This window comes from Zootoca vivipara, chromosome 1 (assembly GCF_963506605.1).
Source record: "Zootoca vivipara chromosome 1, rZooViv1.1, whole genome shotgun sequence".
NCBI lineage: Eukaryota > Metazoa > Chordata > Lepidosauria > Squamata > Lacertidae > Zootoca > Zootoca vivipara.
In genome coordinates this window covers 22,681,737-22,703,592 of record NC_083276.1, presented here as the reverse complement: position 1 = coordinate 22,703,592, position 21,856 = coordinate 22,681,737, and the positions used below count along the sequence as shown (strand labels likewise).

The 21,856-nt window shown below is 44.3% G+C and overlaps 1 protein-coding gene across 1 annotated transcript in view; it reads left to right on the top strand.

Annotated features, from left to right (window-relative positions):
- KCNK13 (potassium two pore domain channel subfamily K member 13) overlaps nucleotides 1–9,888 on the top strand; it is a 61,703-nt gene extending 51,815 nt beyond the window's left edge. The window contains exon 2 of the mRNA XM_035101887.2: nucleotides 8,872–9,888. Coding sequence (XP_034957778.1) covers nucleotides 8,872–9,794 — 923 coding nt within the window. The 3' untranslated portion in view covers nucleotides 9,795–9,888. The remainder of the gene's footprint in view (nucleotides 1–8,871) is intronic.
- Nucleotides 9,889–21,856: the final 11,968 nt, after the last annotated feature.

Sequence of the window (21,856 nt, the reverse complement as noted above, 5' to 3'; positions counted from 1 at the left end):
TTTCAGTGCCTTGGGTTCAAACCTAGGCCGCAGGGTGTCGTATTAGGAAGATAATGTAGTGGTTTGTTAACATCCAAATACAGAGTTAATATGTAGCTGTTCCACTGATGAAATTTTCTGCTTGAATCTGCAGGAAAACCTAGAACTAATTTATTCCTCAAAGTCGAAATCAAAACTAAATATCTCTATATTCATATGATGTTGCTGTCTGACAGAAATACAGTAATGCAAATATAATTGCCTTCCAATTACTCCAACTGGGTGTTTGAATTTTGTTGCATCCAATTAGAGCTAGTGTTCAACAGACGTCAAGTAAATTGTGATTAAGATAAGGGGGGATGCTGCTGCGTATGTTACCAATAATTTCTCAGTTGGTTTTATATCTGCTGTAAGCAATAAGGTCACAATTTCAAACCTGGCACCCACAAGTGTCCTGGTACCCACAAAGGTTTTAACTGGTGCCACTGGGCAGGTTCCCAGTTTTCATTTAAAACTGGGAACCTTCCCAGACTCAGTTTTCATTTTAAAAAAGAAGCAAGTCTCTGTTCCTCCTAGGAAGAAAGTTATGGGACAAAATGTGTGGGTAACTTCTAAGCAACTTATGTGAAATGAGGAATGAGTGTGATGTAGACACACACATACCCGGTACACACACACACCTGAGGAATGCTCCCAGTTAGGTAGCAACACTGTGTGTGTGATCAGTATTCTGTGATCTCCACAATCAAAACATAGCTGACTTCCTATGGTAAGCATAAATTTGTCAGAGGTGGTTGTCTTGCTCATTTTGTGTGATGCCACGTTCTCCATCGTAGCTATTTTGTGGCTGGCATCCCCAGATGCTAAAATTTGAAATGTGGTCACCGGTCCCAAAATGTTGGCGACCCCTGTTCTAAGGGGTGGTGATTTTTCCTCCTAGGGAAACTGTTTGTGCAAACAACCCAGTTATATTTTCTTTAGATCAGGTGTTCCCAAACTGATCTGTGGCTCACCAGTGTTCCATGAGCTTCATTCAAGTGGTCCATGGCACGTCTGTAAAAATACAGTTAAAAATCATGCAGCACCTAGCACAGCTGTAATGGGCAGAAAAATCCTTAAGTCTTCCACCAAGATCCTCAGCAAATTTTAAGAGATCCGTGGGGAACAAAGTATAAAAAACAAAAATGCCCTGAGATCTACGGGTACAGGGTGGTATACAAATTTAATAAACAAACAAACAAACAGCTGGTAGTAATGGCTATGTTCTGCCTCAACTATTGGAGGTATCATGCCTCTGGGGATGATTCTGGGGGGGAATTTAGGTCCAATCTTTAGAAGTTTAATAGTCACAAAAATATTCCGGCTTCAAGTCAGTATGGTCACCTTCCTGGTCAGTCAGTGGTCAGAGATTGACTTCCTTTTTAGATCCCTTCCCTATGCCCCGATTTTCCCTAATTATTCCAATTTATTCCAATTTATTCCGTACTCACGGCACAGTCTTTAAATTTACTAATTGCTTTGGAAGAATTGAGTGCTCACATTCTGCCAGCTCTTGCAACTTCGTGTGGTGAAGGCAGCACACGAAGCACCCGCACCTACCACTTCGCTCGCTCTCGGGGCTCTTACTAGAGCCTACCGGGGAGCAAAGGGGGCGCAAAGGGTGCCCGCCGAATCCCCATGACCTCAGAACGCCCGATCTGAGGTTCTTTGGGGGGTCCGCAGCACTGGCGCGGTGCCCCCTTCCCTTCAGCACGCCAGAGTTTCTCCGTGAGAAATCTCCCGAGCGGCTTGAAATGGTGCTCAACCGGAAGCCCGAGGTTTTCCAGGATTTCAGATGAGTCCCATCCCTACCTGGAAAAGCCAGGGATCGAACGGGAGTGGGGAGGCTTTTGCACAACTGTTAACTGTGTGAGGGAGTACACACCACATATTAAATGGAATGCTCCTAAGAAGACAGAGAGCAATCAAGGTGCTACAACAAAACACAACCCCAGCCTTGCACCGGCATAAAAATGATTTACTTAATTATATTTACATCCTGCCTTTCCTCCATGGAGAATGTTAGATGTTAGGAATCACAGTGGGGAGAATGCTGTTGCTTGTTGGGTTCCGATGGGCATCTGGTTGGTCACTGTGAGACCAGGATACTGACTAGATGGGCCATTGGCCTGATCCAGCAGGGCTGTTGCTATGTTATGAGGCCACAGAACAATGTGATGGCCGTGGTATGATCACAGCACAGTCATTCCATGCCAGTCAAAGTGAATGGATGCTTTGATGGCCACACCAAAAGTCCCTACTGGCTGCATCCAGACATACAATGTCAATATCTGAGAAGCCATGGCCTAGGGGACTTGTGGACTCAGTTAGGTTTTAGAGGTTATTGTCTAACAGCCCTGAAACTTTACAAGTCTGTCAACTATTCTTGGTTATTCATTGCTTCCTGTGTTGCTGTACAAATGTGAACTTCCCTTTCTGGTTTATACATTATCATTTGGCCAGAATTAAGAGGGGTGATGCAAGAGTATTAAGGGGTTAAAGTGAGTTCAGAGTTTCATTTTTTACAGTGATGTAAAATCTTTTCATTTTTTACAGCCTAGTCATTTAAGGCATTTTATAAAACATTGGTATCTTAAGAGCAGCATCATGCATTGTTTATAAATGAGATTGTTATTCTCTTGATAATAACAAACATGTATTATTAATATGCTATGTTTGAAGTTTTCATCTGTTTTTAGTTTATTGTAGATTTTAATTATTATTTTGTAATTTTGTAATTTCTTTAGTTGTTAATTTGAATGTTTGAAGGGTTTTTTGAAAACCACCCTGAAGTTCTATTTACAATCAAGTAGTATTTGCATATTGTTACAGAGCATACATGCATACGTTTTAGAGAAAAAATACCTATTCTGAAAGATGACTTTACATATGATCTCTGTTAATCCATATGGGAATAGCCTTCTATACAACAGTCTCAAATTTCTGCTTTGTTTTTTTGGAGAGATTTTTGTTCTGGGGCAGTCTAAGCAGAACACTGCAGGAGCAACTGTATGCCTGCAAGTCATATACAAGTGTAATCCCGTTTCAAATCAAAGACTGAGCTCTCCATGGTCCTGATTCTTGGCTGCCTAATCTATACTTCCTACACCTGCCCGCAACATCCCTCTGGGCTCTTGCTGGAATGTTATATGGTGCGTTAAACTTGAAATGTAATGTGTTCCATTCATATTCTGAAGCATATAATAGAGCAGGGGTAGGCAACCTAAGGCCTGTGGGCCGAATGCGGCCCAATCACCTTCTCAATCCGGCCCATGGACGGTCTGGTAATCAGTGCGTTTTTACATGAGTAGAATGTGTGCTTTTATTTTAAAATGCATCTCTGGTTCATTTGTGGGGCATAAGTATTCGTTCATCTCTCTACCCCTCAAATATAGTCTGGCCCACCACATGGTTTGAGGGACAGTGGACTGGCCCACAGCTGAAAAAGGTTGCTGACCCCTGCAATAGAGGCATTCCTAACACTCCTTTTGAACATGTAAAGGTAAAGGGACCCCTGACCGTTAGGGTCCAGTCGTGACCGACTCGGGGGTTGTGGCGCTCATCTCGCTTTACTGGCCAAGGGAGCTGGTATACAGCTTCCGGGTCATGTGGCCAGCATGACAAAGCCACTTCTGGTGAACCAGAGCAGCGCACGGAAATGCCATTTACCTACCCACAAGAGCAGTACCTATTTATCTACTTGCACTTTGATGTGCTTTTGAACTGCTAGGTGGGTAGGAGCAGGGACCGAGCAACGGGAGCTCACCCCGTCGCGGGGATTCAAACTGCCAACCTTCTGATCAGCAAGCCCTAGGCTCTGTGGTTTAACCCACAGCGCCACCCGTGTCCCAATTTTGAACATGTAATATGTTTGAACATGTAATATGTAATCAAAGAGTTTGGGGCAATTGAGTTATTGAGTAGTACACTGGTATGAAGCTGCACAATTAATTTTGGAAAGGAAGTGTTTGGATAAATCGTGGGTGTGTTGTACTTTCAGATGTTGGAGTATTTTCCTGGCTTGCTACATGCCACATAATTAATGCAGTATTTTAATAACTAATTTATGAAGCCAAACACGAGCAAAAATATCTTGTCTTTCTAATGTTTGATAAAATATGGCATTGCTCTCCACCAGTGAGCTAGATAAACAAAGTACAGCTTCTTTGGAGGAAGAAGCCATGACTGTTTAAAGTAGCATCATAGTGCTTTAAATATGTGGTGTGTGACTGTGGCCTTATCTGGCAAATAACAAAGCAAGCAAGGAAGGAGAGTTTCACCCATGTGGATGTGAACTAGTGCAAATGTGCTCATTTTTCTCTGAAAATGAGCACAGATTAGCTGTAATGGTTCTGTAAATGAGAAAAGGAAGGCTATCTTCACTTCATCATATTTGTGCCCATCGTCAAGCACCTGAGACTTTTTAGCGTCCTGTATTTCCATTTCTCTGTGCTGACAGAATATTCTGATAAAGAAGCAGAGGTGTTTAATTCAGTGCGGGTGATGTTTCATGTTACTTCAAACAGGCATATTTTGCTTAATAATCAAGCAAAAGGGTATCCAGTTGTTTACATGTTTGTTTGTTTGTTTGTTTGTGTCCATGCATAATTTAAATTGGAATCTTTTAAAAATAGCCCAGTTATTAAAAAGTGAGCGCAGTGTCCCTTTGTGATGAGAACAAAGACAAAAAAACATCTGTGCCACACGGTCATGCAGAAATCATCAGGTCCACCACGAAGAGAAATGGAAATGAAGTGAAATAATTACGTTCTGACCCTGTGATTCTGGTGTGTCTCAAAGGCTATCAAGTCCAACCTCCCTGGCTGATGCAGAAAACCACAAAAGAGTTTGGTGCAGGAAAGCTTGATGCTGGGTGAATATTCTTATGAAACAGATCTGCTCCTCTTTTTGCCAAGCAGGAGAACATTCCAGGGTGTTCACAGCGTCAGTTTCCTTGTAATGGGAGAGCACTAGAGATTCACATTGCCTTGCCATATCTGTCACTGTATAGGTTTCTAAGCAGAGCACAGAATCATAAAATCGTAGAGTTGGAAGGGACCACAAGGGTCATCTAGTTCAACCCCCTGCAATGCATTTGTACATTGTTAAAACTTGATTGTTGCCAGAGAATGTAAGATGTTCATTTTCCCCATATGCAGTAAAGGAGGCTTCCTCAAACTCTGCCCTCCAGATGTTTTTGGCCTACAACTCCCATGATCCCTAGCTAGCAGGACCAGTGGTCAGGGATGGTGGGAATTGTAGTCTCAAAACATCTGGAGGGCTGAGTTTGAGGAAGCCTGCACAAGTAAAGTCACAAAATTACTATGGTATCAGACATCCCTGGGAAGAGAGGTTGACTGTTAAACCACTTTGGGAATTGTAGCTCTATGATAGAAAGGGAAGTCCCTATTTTAACCAACATAACACTCTGCTTTTTTAACCAACCCAGGGTTTTTAGAAGCAATTTTACTCCTAAAGCAGGCAATGTACTTGCTGATGGTGCTCAAGGTTCCAGAAATATAACACTTTTGTCCTAGTATCAGCCAAATCCAGCTAAAACTTCTGACTCTGGCCTAGCGTAATTCAGATTTGAAGGCTGAGACACCCAAAAGATAATAACAGCCTTTAAGGAAAATTGCAGCTTTTCTACATTAAGTCCATGGTCACCAGTCAGCTGTCTGGTGATAGACCCATTCACAATATTCAAGACAGTCAAAAATCATAACGTTTAGTGCCTGTGCTATCTGCACATTTGACCTCTTAATTCTTCATAGGAAAGCGGAATTGGGGAGGGGGGTAATTTTGAAATTTTTGAAGGGGCTTTCCAGCTACTATCAAGTTACTGTAGTTGTCCCAATTAAATGGAATGCTTCTAAGAAGACAGAGAGCAATCAAGGTGCTGCAACAAAACACAACCCCAGCCTTGCACCGGCATAAAAAATGATTTACTTAATTATATTTATATCCTGCCTTTCCTCCAAGGAGTTCAATGTGGTTCATGGTTCTCACAACAACCCTATGAGGTAGGTTAGACAATGACTGGTCATAGAATCATAGAGTTGGAAGAGACCACAAGGGCCATCCAGTCCAACTCCCTGCCAAGCAGGAAACACCATCCAAGCTCACTCAGTGAGCTTTGTGGTCCATTGGGGATTTGAACCCAGCTCCTAGTCCAACACACTAACCACAACACCACAGTGGCTTTATGCTTCATTGCCCACCAAAAATAATGAGGATACAAATTACCAGAATAAAACTGAGTGTAATAATATAAATTGCGGTACTGTTACGAGTATCTAATTCCTATATTAATCTAGGGGTTTGTTTATTTATTTATTTTTGGCTAACAACAGAGAACTCAAATACACTTTGCTTAGCATATTACACACCCACATGAACATTGCTGTAATTGATGGAGCACAGGAAGCCTTGCCAAGAGAGACCACAGGCAAGGACTCAAAGGAAACTCTTAACACTCAAATGTACAGGACAAAGACATCATGTTGCAATAAGGGATGTGAATATTATCTACTGCCTTGTTAGTTTAGCAAAAGAGTAGGAGGCGATGACTTGGGTCAAACTCTGGGAAAATAAAGGGAGTCTGGCACTTTGTCCTCCCCCAAATTACAGACTTTCAGGGTGACAGAATGTAAGATAAACTGTAACTGTGTCAGTTTCTAACCTCAAAGTTGAGGGCTTGGGACACTCTGTTCCATTTCTAGAAAAAAGGGAGAAAAAGAAAAATATTATTTTCTTTGAGGATCCCAAGTTCTCCTTCAGCTGGGGAGGAAACAAAAAATAGCCAGCAAGCATTTGGAAGCAGCCGAGGTAAAAAGAAACAGCAACCCCAGGAGGAGGAACTAAGTCCCTTGATATGAATGACAGCCAATCAAGCAACTGTACTAGATGGAAGCAGATTTATAGCACAAACGACCTAAATCCAAATGCTCTGATTGAATTGAAAACAAGGGCTGCAAATCTAAAGTTACTAGGAGTGAACTGAAACAAATGTCTACACCTAGTTTAGATTGATCTGAAAGAGTCCGGTTGCCTCTGATTGATTGATTGATTTTCACATTTATATGCTGTTATTTTGGCCCTGCCAGATATTTAAATCAACAATAACTATTCCAAAGCCTGATTCATCAAACTTAGTAGCTTCAGTCAACCCTCACAAAACAACCACAGCAAGCAGCTTCAACAATAAATATGGGTAAATATATAACTGTTGCCAGATATCCAAAGAAATGGAGCATGGGGGATGTTTTCTTCTCCTTAAAGGGCACAAGCCTAGCAAGTCTGCCTCAAGGGACAATTCACAGTAGAAAAGATATTAGCGCTTACAGCCATCCACTTTACTTAGGTACTACAGGTATGCCACCACATTCAGATGCACAGAACACAGGAAGTTACCCTGTACTGTGTCAAACCATTGGTTCATCTAGCTGACTGTTGTCTAATTTAGAGGTAGCCGACACAGTGCCCTCCAGATGTTGTTGGACTACAACTCGCATCAGCCCCAGCCAACATTCAGGGGTGGTGGCGGTTATAGTCACGAAACAGCTGGAGAGAACCAGATGTTCTCTCCCCTTAGTCAAATCTGACCAACAGAGGTTTTCCAGGCAGTGGCGTAGCAAGGGGGGTGATCAGGGTGGGTCGCCCCGGGTGCCACCCTGGAGGGGGTGACACTCGGCGCCCCCACTGGGGAACATTTTTTTTTCTGTTGCAGGAGATTTTTCAACTGTTCTTATATGTTCTTTCAATGCTGATTTCATATCTGAAGTCGGTTTTGTTCTGTAAGCTCTAGGTTTTTTTGCAATTCATGTTTTTCACTTTTCGCCAGAGCTGCATGGGGGGGGGGGGTGACCAAAAAAAATTCTGCACCGGGAACCACCTGGGCTTGCTACGCCTCTGTTTCCAGGATTTCAGATGAGTCCCATCCCTACCTGGAAAAGCCAGTGATCGAACGTGGAGGGGGTGGCCCTTTTGCACAACTGTTAACTGTGTGAGGGAGTACACACCATTAGGGCTTTTAGAACCCCTATTGGGGGAACTATGGGGGTCTGTTATTGTTTTGTTTTAAATTATAGTGGAATGGATGAATGCAGGGGATAATGCCGTTCCACCCACCCTCCAAATAGTGTATGTGACCTCTAGCCCATCTTTCCTAGAAGGATGGAGAAGACCGGCAGGTAACTCAATAAAATGGGAAGAAACAGTACAAGCAATTTAGATAAATGTGTCATTTAAAGTTAATCTCTAAATTCCACAAGAATAGGAGGAGATGGATCCCAGTAAGTTAACCACCCGCAAATGAATGACTAGAGCCTCTCAGATCTTGTTGGTGCTACCCAGCTCCAATTTACAGCTCACCCATGAACTCACTGGATGCCATTGGTTGGGCAAAACATACTTTTTCAGACCCAGCCGCTCATCTGCGAAATGGAGATAATACTCTTTGCAGAGCTTTTGTAACAAATACTAGATCAAGTTTATGAAGCACTCAAGAGCGTTACATGGATGATTATGATGATTCCTATCTGTTACTGAGATCACATTTAAAGATGATGACGATGATTTATTAAATGTGTTGTTGTTGTTGTATAGTCGTTTAGTCGTGTCCGACTCTTCGTGACCCCATGGACCAGAGCACACCAGGTGTATACTGCCCTATTCCCACAGGTTTCAGGGTGGTTCACAACATAAAATCACAAAATTAAAACACAAAATACATAAATAAAGATTCTTACATTAAAATGGCTATTTTCAGCTTCCCTTTCCCTTTTGCCTGTTCCTCTGTGCCGCTGAGAAGTCTTGCCTATGTGACTTTCCCCTGTTGTTTTTGTCTTCCAGGTTTTGGCATGACTACACCAGCCACTGTCACAGGCAAGCTTTTCCTGATATTCTATGGCCTTATAGGCTGTGCAGGGACCATTTTGTTCTTCAACTTGTTCCTGGAGCGCTTGATCACCATCATAGCCTATGTCATGAAGTCCTGCCGCGAGAGGCAACTGAGGCGGAGGGGGGGCCTTGCCCAAGACAGCCATCACACTCCTGGGACCGCCGAAGTGGACAGCTTGGCAGGATGGAAGCCGTCCGTATATTACGTCATGCTTATCTTGTGCATTGCGTCCGTCATCGTTTCCTGTTGTGCCTCTGCTCTGTACTCTCCCATGGAAGAGTGGAGTTACTTGGACTCTCTTTACTTTTGCTTTGTGGCCTTCAGCACCATTGGATTTGGTGACCTGGTGAGTGGCCAGAACACCCACTATGAGAACCGAGGCCTTTACCAATTTGGCAATTTCCTCTTCGTACTCATGGGGGTTTGTTGCATCTACTCCCTCTTTAATGTGATCTCCATCGTCATCAAACAGTCTGTGAATTGGATATTAAGGAAACTGGACAGCACGTGCCATAGATGCCAAAGAAAACTCTTCCGGTCGCGAAGGAATGTTGTGGTGCCGGGAGTTGCCCGGAACCAACGCAACATATCCATCGAGTCGGATGGTGTCCTCGAGAGTGAGGCAGACGGGCGCAGGCTGTCCGGCGAGATGATCTCAATGAAAGACCTGTTAGCGTCTAACAAAGTGTCGCTGGCCATCATGCAAAAACAGTTGTCCGACAGTGCCAACGGCTGCCCGAGAGCAAGCGTCGCTTCTAGACAAAACGGTTTTGCTGGTGGCGTAGGCGCTTTGGGGATTATGAACAACAGGCTGGCAGAGACAAGCACAGACAGAGACATCCACGCTGGGAGGGGATCGCTGGGTAACAGATAATGAAGGGTCAAAAGTCGCCACAGAGGCAGAACAAACTGAGCAGGCCACCTTTTGAGTGTTGTTGCTGGCAGTTCGGACCTCTTGCATTTTGCACTGCGCCACCTATCCACCCTTGCCCTGCAGACCCTGCCAAAGAACACCCCAGTGGTGTCATGTAGTATAGCTGCAATTAACAAGCTTCTTCAGCATGTGTTTAAGTTTAGGTCTGAGTTAGGAGCAAGGGGAAATGGAGAAAAACCATGCATATGCGTTGCTCCCTTGGTTTTGGCTGGCACCTCAGTCCTGTAAATGCTCAGAAGAGCAAGCAGTTAAAGTTGCAGTAGTAGTCCCAATCCAGAGATGTTGTGGACCAGAAAGTGTGGTACAACTGTGTGTGTCAGAAGGTGTAGGAAGCAACCGCATATGGTAGGTGGATAGCTGAATAGCCCAGCAGTGACTCACCTGTGGTTTTCAGATGCTGTTGGACTCCAATTCCCATCAGCCCAAGCTGATCCCTGTGGTCAGGGATGATGGGAGTTGTAGTCCATCAACATCTGGAGAACACCAGGTTAGCCCCCACCCCTGAAATAGCCACTTGCCTTTGACTTCACTAGTGAACAGTCATTCACCACTGGGTCCAATTGTGTCTAGCCCACCTGAGTAGCGTGCTCCTGCATAGCAAAAGCCTTGTGAATTTGGAAGTGGAAAATGGATCTATTCTTCCCCCAGCTGCCCAGATCATTTATCTTTCTGCATGCTTTGGAATCCTACACTGTGTGGCATGTGCGGAAGACATAATCAGGCGATGCAGTGGCATCATGTGTGAGTTTGTGTGCAAAAAAAAGTTGTATTGCACATTTTAGGATCAGTGCTATTTTTCTAGAAAAAGAAAAGAGGTGCCAAAACTCACCATTATCACCTCCCTCATTCTCTGTTTAGGATTACATGTATCCGATATCAAAACTTTGCCTCACAAAGTGTGTCTTTCATTGTGAGGCAAAGTTCTGCCATCAGACACACTAGGTTGAATTTAAGTTAAATCCCATAGAGTCACCAGGCACCCAGGTTTCAAAATGCAAGTGCTCCTATTATGAAACTTGATCCATTGCTGCTATCACTACCATCGATAGATCTCTGCAAAAAGGTGACTATCCCAAAATCTACAAAAGGGGTGGGGTAAAATGGAAAAGCATGGAAATGATCAAGGGCAAACACATGTCAAAATAATTTCATAGACTTGCTGTTTACAATCAAGCCAAAATATAATGTGCCACTGGGAAGGAACAGGAAACATTAACACTGATATTTTATTATCTAGGCTGTAGCTTTATAACTTTATAAGACCATGAGTTTGGGAAACAGAAAGGTTTCAGTTTGGAGAGGAGATGCTAGCGGAGGTCATTTGGGAACCATATTAAAGCCTGCTTTACGAAAACATTTTTATTAATAACCACAGGAAGAATGTGGGACTGTGCTGTTGGAACCTGAACATGACCCTAACTTAGAAGGTACTGTAATTCTCCAAAGGACTGAGAAATTACGTGGGACTAATTGGATGACCTCATGAACTGAGGAATGGAATGAAATGGAATGAGAATGAGCATTGCAAAATGCGAGGCCATGGATTTGGAACCAAACAATAAAAGATGTTGGTTACCTGCCAAATTAGTAGTTAGAAACAACCCACAGAGAAAATTATTTCAGGATATTGGTTGATCACAAAATGGCAATCAGCCACCTACATGACACAGCTTCAAGAACGGCAAGTATAATGCTTAGAAGTATTAGGTGAAAAAAATTAGCAGTGCTGTATAGAGCACTTTTAGTATAAGGCCTTGATTTTGTTTTCCTCTGTGAGGAATACAACCTATCCATTAAAACAGTTAAAACTTGCTGCTGCTGCTCCTTCCTCCTCCTCCTCCTCTGTATCCCACCCATCTGACTGGGTTGCCCCAGCCACTCTACGTGACTTCCAGCATATACAAAAACATAATAAAACATAGAACATTAAAAAACTTCCTTATACAGGGCTGCTTTCAGATGTCTTCTAAAGGTTGTATAGTTACTTATCTCCTTGGCATCTTATGGGAGGGTGTTCCACAGGGCAGGCGCCACCACCGAGAAGGCCCTATGCCTGGTTCCCTGTAACCTCACTTCTCACAGGGAGGGAACCACCAGATGGCCCTCGGGGGAGGACCTCAGCGTCCGGGCTGAACGATGGGGGTAGAGATGCTCCTTCAGGTATACAGTTACTACAGCAATCAGGGGTAACATTGAAATCCCCTCTGCTCACAAAAATGGGTTGGATCAAGCATCTGGGAAACTGCAACAGGTAGACCAAGCTGTGTGCATACACTGTAATACGAGCTCTTTGAGGCCTTTGGGTTGGGCCATACAGTAAATGGTTAACAACAAATGAATTTGATTTGGCATGGATTCCAGTGACAACTTCTCAAGGGTTTATCACAAGTGTCCTTGGACATGAACTGCTTCCGCGAGTTCCTTTTTAGCATTCATGTAACTTCATCCCCAACTTGGTTCACATATCTTGGTGATGATAATGACAGGGTTTTGATTAGGAAAGATGGAAACTCCTAATTCTGCTAAATGAAACTACCCAAGTGCTCATTATGAACAGGTGGGGACCTAAATGAGAATGGCCTTAATGGTGAGAGAAAGACGGGGACAGGAAATCGGGTGGATCAATAATGGCTGGGGGACATTAGAGAACAGTAGAACAGAGATATTAAGTAGAAAAGAAGTGGTTGCGGGGAAAATCAGAGCCACATTCATTTACTCCTGTGCAAAGCTATTAAAACTGATAATGTTTGCATGGCAGTAATTGAACAAAAAAATGGATTGAAATTAAATCAAAAATGCAGTATGTGAATGGAAGGTGTTTCAGTCATGTGATTTGGACATTGGCTTGCGAGTTCACAAAGGCAAGCAAATTCTGTTTAGGATGAGCCAGAGGTTCTGAAGGGAAGAGTCAATGAATGAAGAAAGAGGGAGGGTTTAACTCAGTGTCTCTAAGAAGGAAGACACAAACACCACTATTCTTCCTGCTGCAACATAGAAGCCAAACATTTTAGGTAATAAACAAAGAGAAAGAGAACCTATTCAGTTGATGCTGACACAAAACCCCACACATACACTATGTAAAAGAATAGAAGTTTCACCACCCCACCCTTCCTCTCCCCTCTCTCTTCTTCCCCGACCTTATACTGTCCACAAAACTAATGTCTCCTATCAAATGTAACGGATCTGTAGAAAAGACTTTACAACCTGAAAAAAGAGGCGAGGCATGTACTTTTGTAAACCAGGAAAATCTTTAATAAAAATTATATATTCCCCCCCCCAAAAAAGATATTTGGACAAACTCCAGAAGATGACATGAAAATGAGATCAACCCTGAACAATGAGCTTCTTTGGTCCTGACCCCTTTAGCCATTGGTGGTATCACCAATAGCTAGATTTCCAACCTTGAACTTTTCAGGTTTCTACGAAGCAGTTGGGAGCAAGCTGAAGGACGCTAGAGCCTCATCATTGCCACCACTCAACAAACCTTTGAATGAATTTTTAACGCATTTCTGAATGTGTCTAAATCTTTCCCTTCTGTTATTACCAACGGGAGAGGAAACACTTTTAACGCAAACACACACACACACACACACACACAGCCCAGCAGGCCATAGGACAAGTCAGGAAAACCAGCTTTGTATCCACACTGCCCTCCCCCAGTTAGCATTGTAGCCTTAGTATTTTATGTGACATAAAATGCTCCTTTATATTACTACACCTCTTAGCAATTAGCAATGCTGGGGAAGGATGCCGTGTGCACCTGATACACCTGCGCTGAAAAGATGGAGCTTTCCATGGATTGAAGTTGTTGTTGTTTTAAAGAAAAGGTCCTTAATGTATATTGTGGAAACATTAACATTCTGGTCAGAGCTTCACACTCCACCTAATTCCATTAAGAGTCTTTACTGTCATGTGGCTCAAAATAGCTCAAGCAATGTTTACAGTTGCCTTCCTTCAATATCTTAACCCTGTTGGATAACTTGCAGAAATTGGTGTGCAGACGGAAGCTTCGGCAGGCCACGACAAGCAGCCCTTTGTGATCTTGTTACGCAGGTGAAGTGTGCGATGCAAATTACTCTGAATGGGGGGGGGGGAACTATGAGGCAATCAAATTATTCTCCATCCATTTGAAAGTTCACTGCAAGGAAGCTGTGGCACCTTGAGCTCGTTCACCTTCATTGCTCAGTGAGGAAACATTTAGGCTGCAAACTGTCCTTACCACATTTGCATTTCTTGATGGCAGAATTATAGCTATTGGGAGCTGCATCCCTTTAGTCGTTATAGCTGTTTTTGAACTGTTTCTTCAGTACTCACAGGCATGCTTCAGATGTGCAAGGACCTCACTAGATGATGATGGTGTCCGTTTAGTTGTTGAAATTATTCGAAGTGACTTACAAACACAATAGAAATACTACAACGTAGTACAGTGAACACAATAATCAATCAAATCTTTATTACGGTCATAGAGCGGCATAAGTAGGGTGGGGTACAGTCATTTAAAATCTGTAAAGCGTTTTGGAAAGCTAAAATTATTAAAACAGAAGGTATATATAAAAGACTATAAGAAGCTAAATGAAGGGTTAGGAGCATTAAATGGATGTGGAAGAGCATAAAAGGTTAGTACAGTATATAAAGGGCTATGACTATCAATGTACAAAGCACCCTGATATGGGTGTTCATTAAATCTAGTTTGTGGCACAGGTCATCAACCCACAAATTTTGAATGCTGCTATGCAGAACCTGGCAACATTGTATGTTGTAGCAGGGTTGGTATCTGAATGAACACAATAAAAACCTTTTAAAAAAAACCTACAAACATTTTTGCAGGGAATTTGGTGCCAATAGAGAGAATCCCCGCACTGCAAGTTTCAGAAGGTGGATTTGCCTCTAAAAGGGAGGAAAGGGTTAAGTGCTCCCTTCATACCTGCTCTGATCTCCTTAATTATCACCCCTACCCTACCCTCAGTTGATGAAAGTTCAGAGGCAGGGCCACTTTTAGTGATACTCAGTATGTGTCTTGTGTGCAAGAAGTCCAAAATTCAGTCTGCAGCATCTTCAGCTGGGACTGAAATAGTCTTTCTGAAATGTTGGGGAGTCGCTGCCTGTCAGTGCAGACAATACTGAGTCAAATGGACCGATGGTCTGACTTGGTGTAAGACAGCTTCCCAGGCTCCTAAAACCCTACATGTCTGTTTCAACGATGTGTTTATGTAACATGTACTTCGGCCCTTAGTTTTTTGCTAGGCTCACAATCCAGAAACAAATGTGGAAGCTGTTGCATTAGTCCAAAAGGATGCTGCACTAAGATGGGCCATTTGGTCTGACTCGTCTTGCATCCTTTTGAGACCCCCGTGATGATTTTGTTTGTCTCCTGAGCAATTCTAGCACCTGGCTTGAAAGAGTTTTATCAAAGAGCAAGGCAAGGTGGAGAAAATGGGAAAAGTAAGCAGAGGGACTTGCATTAGGGAGCAATTTGTGGGATGCAAGTCCTAAGAGTACTCTTGTGGTTGCCAGGGGTGTGGATGGAATTAACTGCACAGTTACAGAAAATGAGAAAACGCTGCCCATTTTCAATGAATTTGCCAATGATAAAATTTGCAACCTTACCTTTAATGTTCTGGAGAGTCTGACGTCAGAAATTTAACAAAGAACTCCTGTTAAGATTTATTGGATATCTTTCATCTGATCTTCAATAAATGTTTCCAGTGAGCCCATCTCTATTCTTCAATATGCCCTTTAAAATATTGTAGATATATAATTTTACAATGCTTTTTAAAATAACTGAATTGACCTACCCCTATCTTTTAAGCAAACTTCAATGAGTAGCCTGCTTGTGGTCTGCAGCAGTTACACTTTAAATATCTTTCTTGCTTGTTAAACAATGATTACAGTGGAGGAAATGGAACAAAGGTGACATGGTTAGAGAATCTTTCTGTTACCGGTAAATATGTCTGCCTTTGATGGCATTTGAAACATTTCTGCAGGGGGACAAGCTGAAATGTGTTTCAAATGATCCTTGGAAGGGTTGTGTGGGGTTTTTTTTTAAGCATTCAGAATGTTACAAGCTGCTTTTGCTGAAGTATAACATATACAAAAGAATACTAAGAAAACATATAAAAAAACCATACAGGGATGTGAACTGTTTCCTTTATTTTTCCTAACAATTATGAACTTTAAATTTAAAGGCCAAATAGTGGAGCAGGAGAGCTGAAAATAATACCAATATATTTCACATCTGGCAACCAATGCGCCAGATAATACACAGGTAAAGGTAAAGGGACCCCTGACCATAAGGTCCAGTCGTGACCGACTCTGGGGTTGCGCGCTCATCTCGCATTATTGGCCGAGGGAGCCGGCGTATAGCTTCCAGGTCATGTGGCCAGCATGACAAAGCCGCTTCTGGTAAACCAGAGCAGCACACGGAAACGCCGTTTACCTTCCCGCTGTAGCGGTTCCTATTTATCTACTTGCATTTTGACGTGCTTTCGAACTGCTAGGTTGGCAGGAGCTGGGACCGAGCAACGGGAGCTCACCCCGTCACAGGGATTTGAACCGCCGACCTTCTGATCAGCAAGCCCTAGGCTCAGTGGTTTAACCACAGCGACACCTGGGTCCCTAATACATAGGTAGAAGAGTCTAAAAAGCCTGGGACACAAATTTTCATGCCCCTCTAGTAGTTATGGTGGCTCATTTAGCAGAAATACAGTGGTACCTCGGTTTGAGGACAGCCCTGTTTACGAACAATTCGGTTTACGAACTCTGCAAAACCGGAAGTAGTGTCCCAGTTTGCAAACTTTACCTCGGTCTAAGAACGGAATCCAAATGGTGGAAGGGCACCAGCGCCAGGAGGTCTTATGAGGGAAAGCGTGCCTCAGTTTAAGAACGGTTTCGCTTTAAGAACGGACTTCCGAAACAGATTAAGTTCGTAAACTGAGGTACCACTGTAATGTATTAACTCTGAAAGCGTATACTCGCATCTGACCAAACCAAGCCTCCCAGAGTAAAATTTGTTCTGGGTTTTTAAGACTCTTCTATCCATGTACTGTCTGAAACCAAAGGGGCGCATTGGTTACAAGATGTGAATTATTATTATTTTTAGCTCTCCTACCCCATTAAAAGAATCTAAATGGGAGGGGGGGATGTAAAAGCATGAACTTGAAGATAAGGTAGAGATCATTCCTTAATAAACTAGAAACTAGATGAACTAGAAATTATTATTTAAGAAATCTTCATGTTCAGATCACCTGACAATTATAGGAACTGCTTTCAAATGTAGTTCATAAAATGTTTCATCATGCCTAGGCCCTCAATCTTGTGCATGTCCTTGTCTTTCAGCCTTAAGAGCACATGAGGATAATCATGAATATCTCACAGTCCTTTTGTGATAATTCAGGAAATAATAACAGCGGGGTGCTAGAATGCTTTGAACTTTTTGCTTACGTTTCCAGCTGTCCTGTTACACCTGGAAATGCTATTGCAAAACCTGTGGTTGTCGTGACTTCCCCACTCAATCTTTCTCACTCCCCCAAACCCTCCCATTTCTCCCTGCATGTGTGTGCGTGTGCGCGCGCGCATGCACTTAGAAGATCAATGCACAAATAGCAGTCAGTACATTTATAGCTCAGCCTTTGGGAAAGAGACCTTTACCTGCTGTGCTTGTTGCTATTTACAATTACATCTCTTTCTGCTTAGAACCAGCCAATCAATAAGGCTGCACGCTGGGTTGAGAAAAGGCTCTTCTCTGCAGGATAAGAAAGGTTTGACCCATTATCTGGGTATTAGGCCCTGTCTGCACTATATACATAAAGCAGTATCATGGAACTTTAAGCGGTCCTGGCTTCCCCACAAAGAATCCTGAGAGCTGTGGTTTGTGAAGGATGCCAAGAGTTGTTAGGAAACCCTTATTCCCCTCAAAGAGCTACAATTTCCAGAGTTCCCTGGGAAGAGGGATTGGCTGTTAAACACTCTGGGAATTGTAGCTCTGTTAGGGGGATAGGGAGTCTCCTAAGAACTCTGAGCACCCAGGATTTGGGGTGGGGAAGCAGAATTGCCTTAAGCTTATCTTGCGCCCTGGTGCAAGGATCCCTAGGGCGCCCCCCCAGGGGTCCCCCACCCCCCCCACATGCGCACCTGCCGCCTCAACTGCACTTTCCTTAGCTGTGCACGTTTGGGTATCGCAGGGGGCCACGGCCCATCCCCTGGCTGCCTGGGCCAGGGAAGAGCAGCACTGGAGCCTCCTGGGGAGCGCGGTGCGTCTTCCCGCCAGGCCCCGACCACGGTGCCTCGTCCTCCGCCACTGCCGCGTCCCGCAACAGGCCCACCACACTCGCCGACTCCCCCTCACCAGGAGGCCTCATTTCTCCACCTCAGCTGAGCCATCGCCACGCGGAGAGCTGCAAGACCGGGAAGGGGAGAGCGTGGCCTCCGGAGAGGCTTCGCCACCAGCGCGCGCACAGTGCGGGGGAAAGGAGAAGGAGGTGCGGTGCAGAGTCCTGGCCAGACAGCCGGAACCCCGTGCCCACTGGCGAGGCTCTGGGGCGCCGCCTCCTCCTCTGCTGCCTGACGACAGCCCGCTGATTCCTGCAGCCAAGGGAGAGGCAGAGGAGGAGCCATAGGGATTAGTGGCTGGTTGTGCCCTGCCAGCGCCCCCGAGAGGTTGGCGCCCTGGCACAACGCACCACTAGGCCCTATGGTAAAGACACCTCTGGGGGGAAGCTATCAATGTTCAAAATGGTATGATACTGCTTACCACCTATTGTGTAGATGCAGCCTTATTTTCGATACAATGCCAGAATAAAACAAGAAGAGCCCTCCTGGATCATACCAAGGGTTCATCCAGCCTAGCATCCTTTTCCCAATCAGTTAGATGCTGTAGCTCAGTAGTGAACATCTGCTTGGCATGTAGAAGGTCCCATGTTCAATCCCTAGTATCCCCAGGTAGGGCTACAAATATTGTACATATAAAACCCTGGAGAGCCCTTGCCGGTCCCTGTAGACCAAAGTTTTTCAACCTTTTTGAGTCCACGGCTCCCTTGACCAACTACATTCCTTCTGCAACACCCCTGTTGGGCTCAGGAGCCCAGTTATATTACCCCTTGTCTGCAGAGCTATCAGCCTCCCATCCCTTTTTCAAACACCCTCCCTTGTGGAGTGTTCCTTCAGCCTCCTTGCCTCTCCCCTCTCTTTGGGAGTCCTCTGAGCAACCACAGCTGCCGCCCCTGGTCTCTGAGCTGCCCCCCCCCCGCCACCACAAAGAGAGAGGACTCCTCACACTGCCCCACAGGGGCCTGGGAAGCACCCTCTGGCCAGCCCCAGGGGCACAATTCGTCTGGGGAGTCTGTAGCCAGGGCTGCTGCAATAATCAGCTGTGCAAGCCATTGGGAGGCAGAGACACAAGGGGGTATCAGAGGAGGGAGGGAAGGAAAGAGTGACAGAGGTCAGTGTTGCACTCAGCACCCCTGACTGTCATTCAAGACACCCCAGGGTGCCACAACACACTGGTTGAAAACCACTGCTGTAGACAATTCTCAGCTAGGTGGACCAGTGGATTGATTTGGGATAAGGCAACTTCTTATGTCAGCAATTTTCATAACTTAATCATGGGTGGTTGTTGATATGCGAAAAAGTAACATTCTTTTGTCTTTCATTATGTCAGATGCGGTAAGAGTCATTTTAATAATGCGCAGCAATTTAATATCCTGATCCTAACTCCAATCTGACTCCAAACTAAGTCCTGTTGCTCCCATTGCAATTTATCCCGATTCTATCTTCTACAGCATTAACTACCGGTAACCCTCCTAGCTTGGTGTCATCTGCAAATTGCATGAGCATCCCTTCAATTCCTTCATCCACTCATTTATAAAGACATTGAACAACAAAGGACCCAGTATAGAACCTTATGGCACCCTACTTGTCACTTTTTTTTCAGGATGTTGAGGAACCATTGGTGAGCACTCTTTGGGTTTGGTCAGTCAACCAGCTACAAATCCACCTAACAATGACCTCGTCCAGCCCACATTTGGCCAGCTTCTCCACAATTATATCATGGGGAACTTTGTCAAAAGCCTTACTGAAATCAAGATACACTATGTCCACAGCATTCCCCTCATCCACTAAGCTTGTGACTCTATCAAAAAAAGAAATGATATTCGTCTGGCATGACTTGTTTTTGAGAAACCCATACTGGGTCTCAGTAATCACATAATCTTTTTCTAAATGCCTACAGACTGACACTTTAATTATCTATTCTCGGACCTTTTCTGGCATTTGCATCAAGATGATTGGTCAGTAGTTACTTGAATCTGCCATAATGAATGATTTGTGGTATTTGCTTCCCAGAAGCCCATATGTAACTTAAATAAATAAAAGAGCTTTTTGTGGTCACTGGAATGGCTTAATGCTGTTCATCATAATGCCCTCACCATTAAATGCAACCTTAAGAGAAACTCCACAAAACGCCAAGCCTATATTTTGTGGAAATCAGATAAGGTAATCTGATTTAGCAGTCAGAAATACAGCTCTTGTGGTCACAGGTTATTCACTAGACATTTCAGCAGGCCACAAACAAAGTTTCCTGGCTCCATTGTTTTTAACAGAGGTTTGCTTTGCAATAATTTTTAGATTTTCGTGGCATGGAACTCCACAGCTCCTAAGGTCTGTGCATTAAACCAGGGGTAGTGTTAGGAGATATCTTGAGTCTTTTGTACTTCCTCTCCTGCTTTTAAATCTTCCTTGCAGGATTGCTAGGTGTACTGAAGTGAGGGAAGTCCCAGCCCCAACCTTAACTTGCTAAGAGACCTAAATTTGCATCTCTCTCATATATGCAATTTTTTGTCATGGGTCTGTGTACAGGCATCCCCACTTACATGCTTTCTACTCGCATGCAACCGTGTTTGCATGCAATGCCGTGACATACATAAATACTGTAGGTAGGTAGGTAGGTAGGTAGGTAGGTAGGTAGAATCATATCAGGAAATGGCAGGAGAGAGCTGGAGCATCCTCGTGGCTTGCGAGGAGACCCTCCCCAGAGCATGAAGAGGACGTCAGTGAGAGCGGAGGAAGCCCCGAAGAGACCAAGGGTTTTGTTTAGGCTGCTCCGCTTCCCCGTCTGACAGCTGGTACGCTGGGTTGTGCAGCAGCAGCTGCTGCTTTTCCATGCAGCCTCCAGCCCAGAGCTTCAACTATAAATATTTTGGTCTGGATTGGTGAGAGAGTAGGAGAGCAGGGAGAAGTAGGCATTTCGAGGCTTTTTAGAGGGTGCTCCCCACTTTACATGATTTCACTTATGCATGCGGGGTCTGGAACGTAACACCTGGGGAAAGTGGGGGGGGGGGACGCTTGTACCCTGAGTCTAGCATGCATAAGTGAAATCATGCATTGAGCCCTTGCTAAAGGGGCAGCTCCAGGGGCAGGTGTAAAAGTCTGGCAACCTTCAGGTCACTCAAAAGTGGGCATTTCTGACCGCAGTCATTCTAATTGTAAGCCAGTGTGGTGCGGCTATGAGAGACTAGGGCTACATCAACACCATGAATGTAAAGCATATTTTACACACAAACACACTCCTGGGAACTGTTATTTACCTCCACAGAGCTACAGTTCCTAGCACCCTTAGCTAACTACAGTTTCCAGAATTCTTTTGGAGGAATCGTGCTTTGAATCATCGTTTATTTATTTATCATGGTATCTGAAGAAGTGTGCAAGCACACAAAAGCTTATACCCAGAACAAACTTAGTTGGTCTATAACAGAGGTTGGCAACCTTATCTGAGGAGGGGCTGGTCGATGCTCCGTCCGTCGGAGGATGGGCCGGAGTGTGAGCGCTTGTGCACTCTTCTAGGTTGGAGGAGCGCCTGTGCGCATGCACACACACTATTTCCAGCGCTCCTCCGACCCGGAAGTGCGCCGGAAGAAGCATGTCACATGTGCACAGCACTTCTCTGTCCCGCGCACATGCTATTTCCGGCACACCTGGGTCGGAGGAGCACCCGTGCACATGCGCACCGG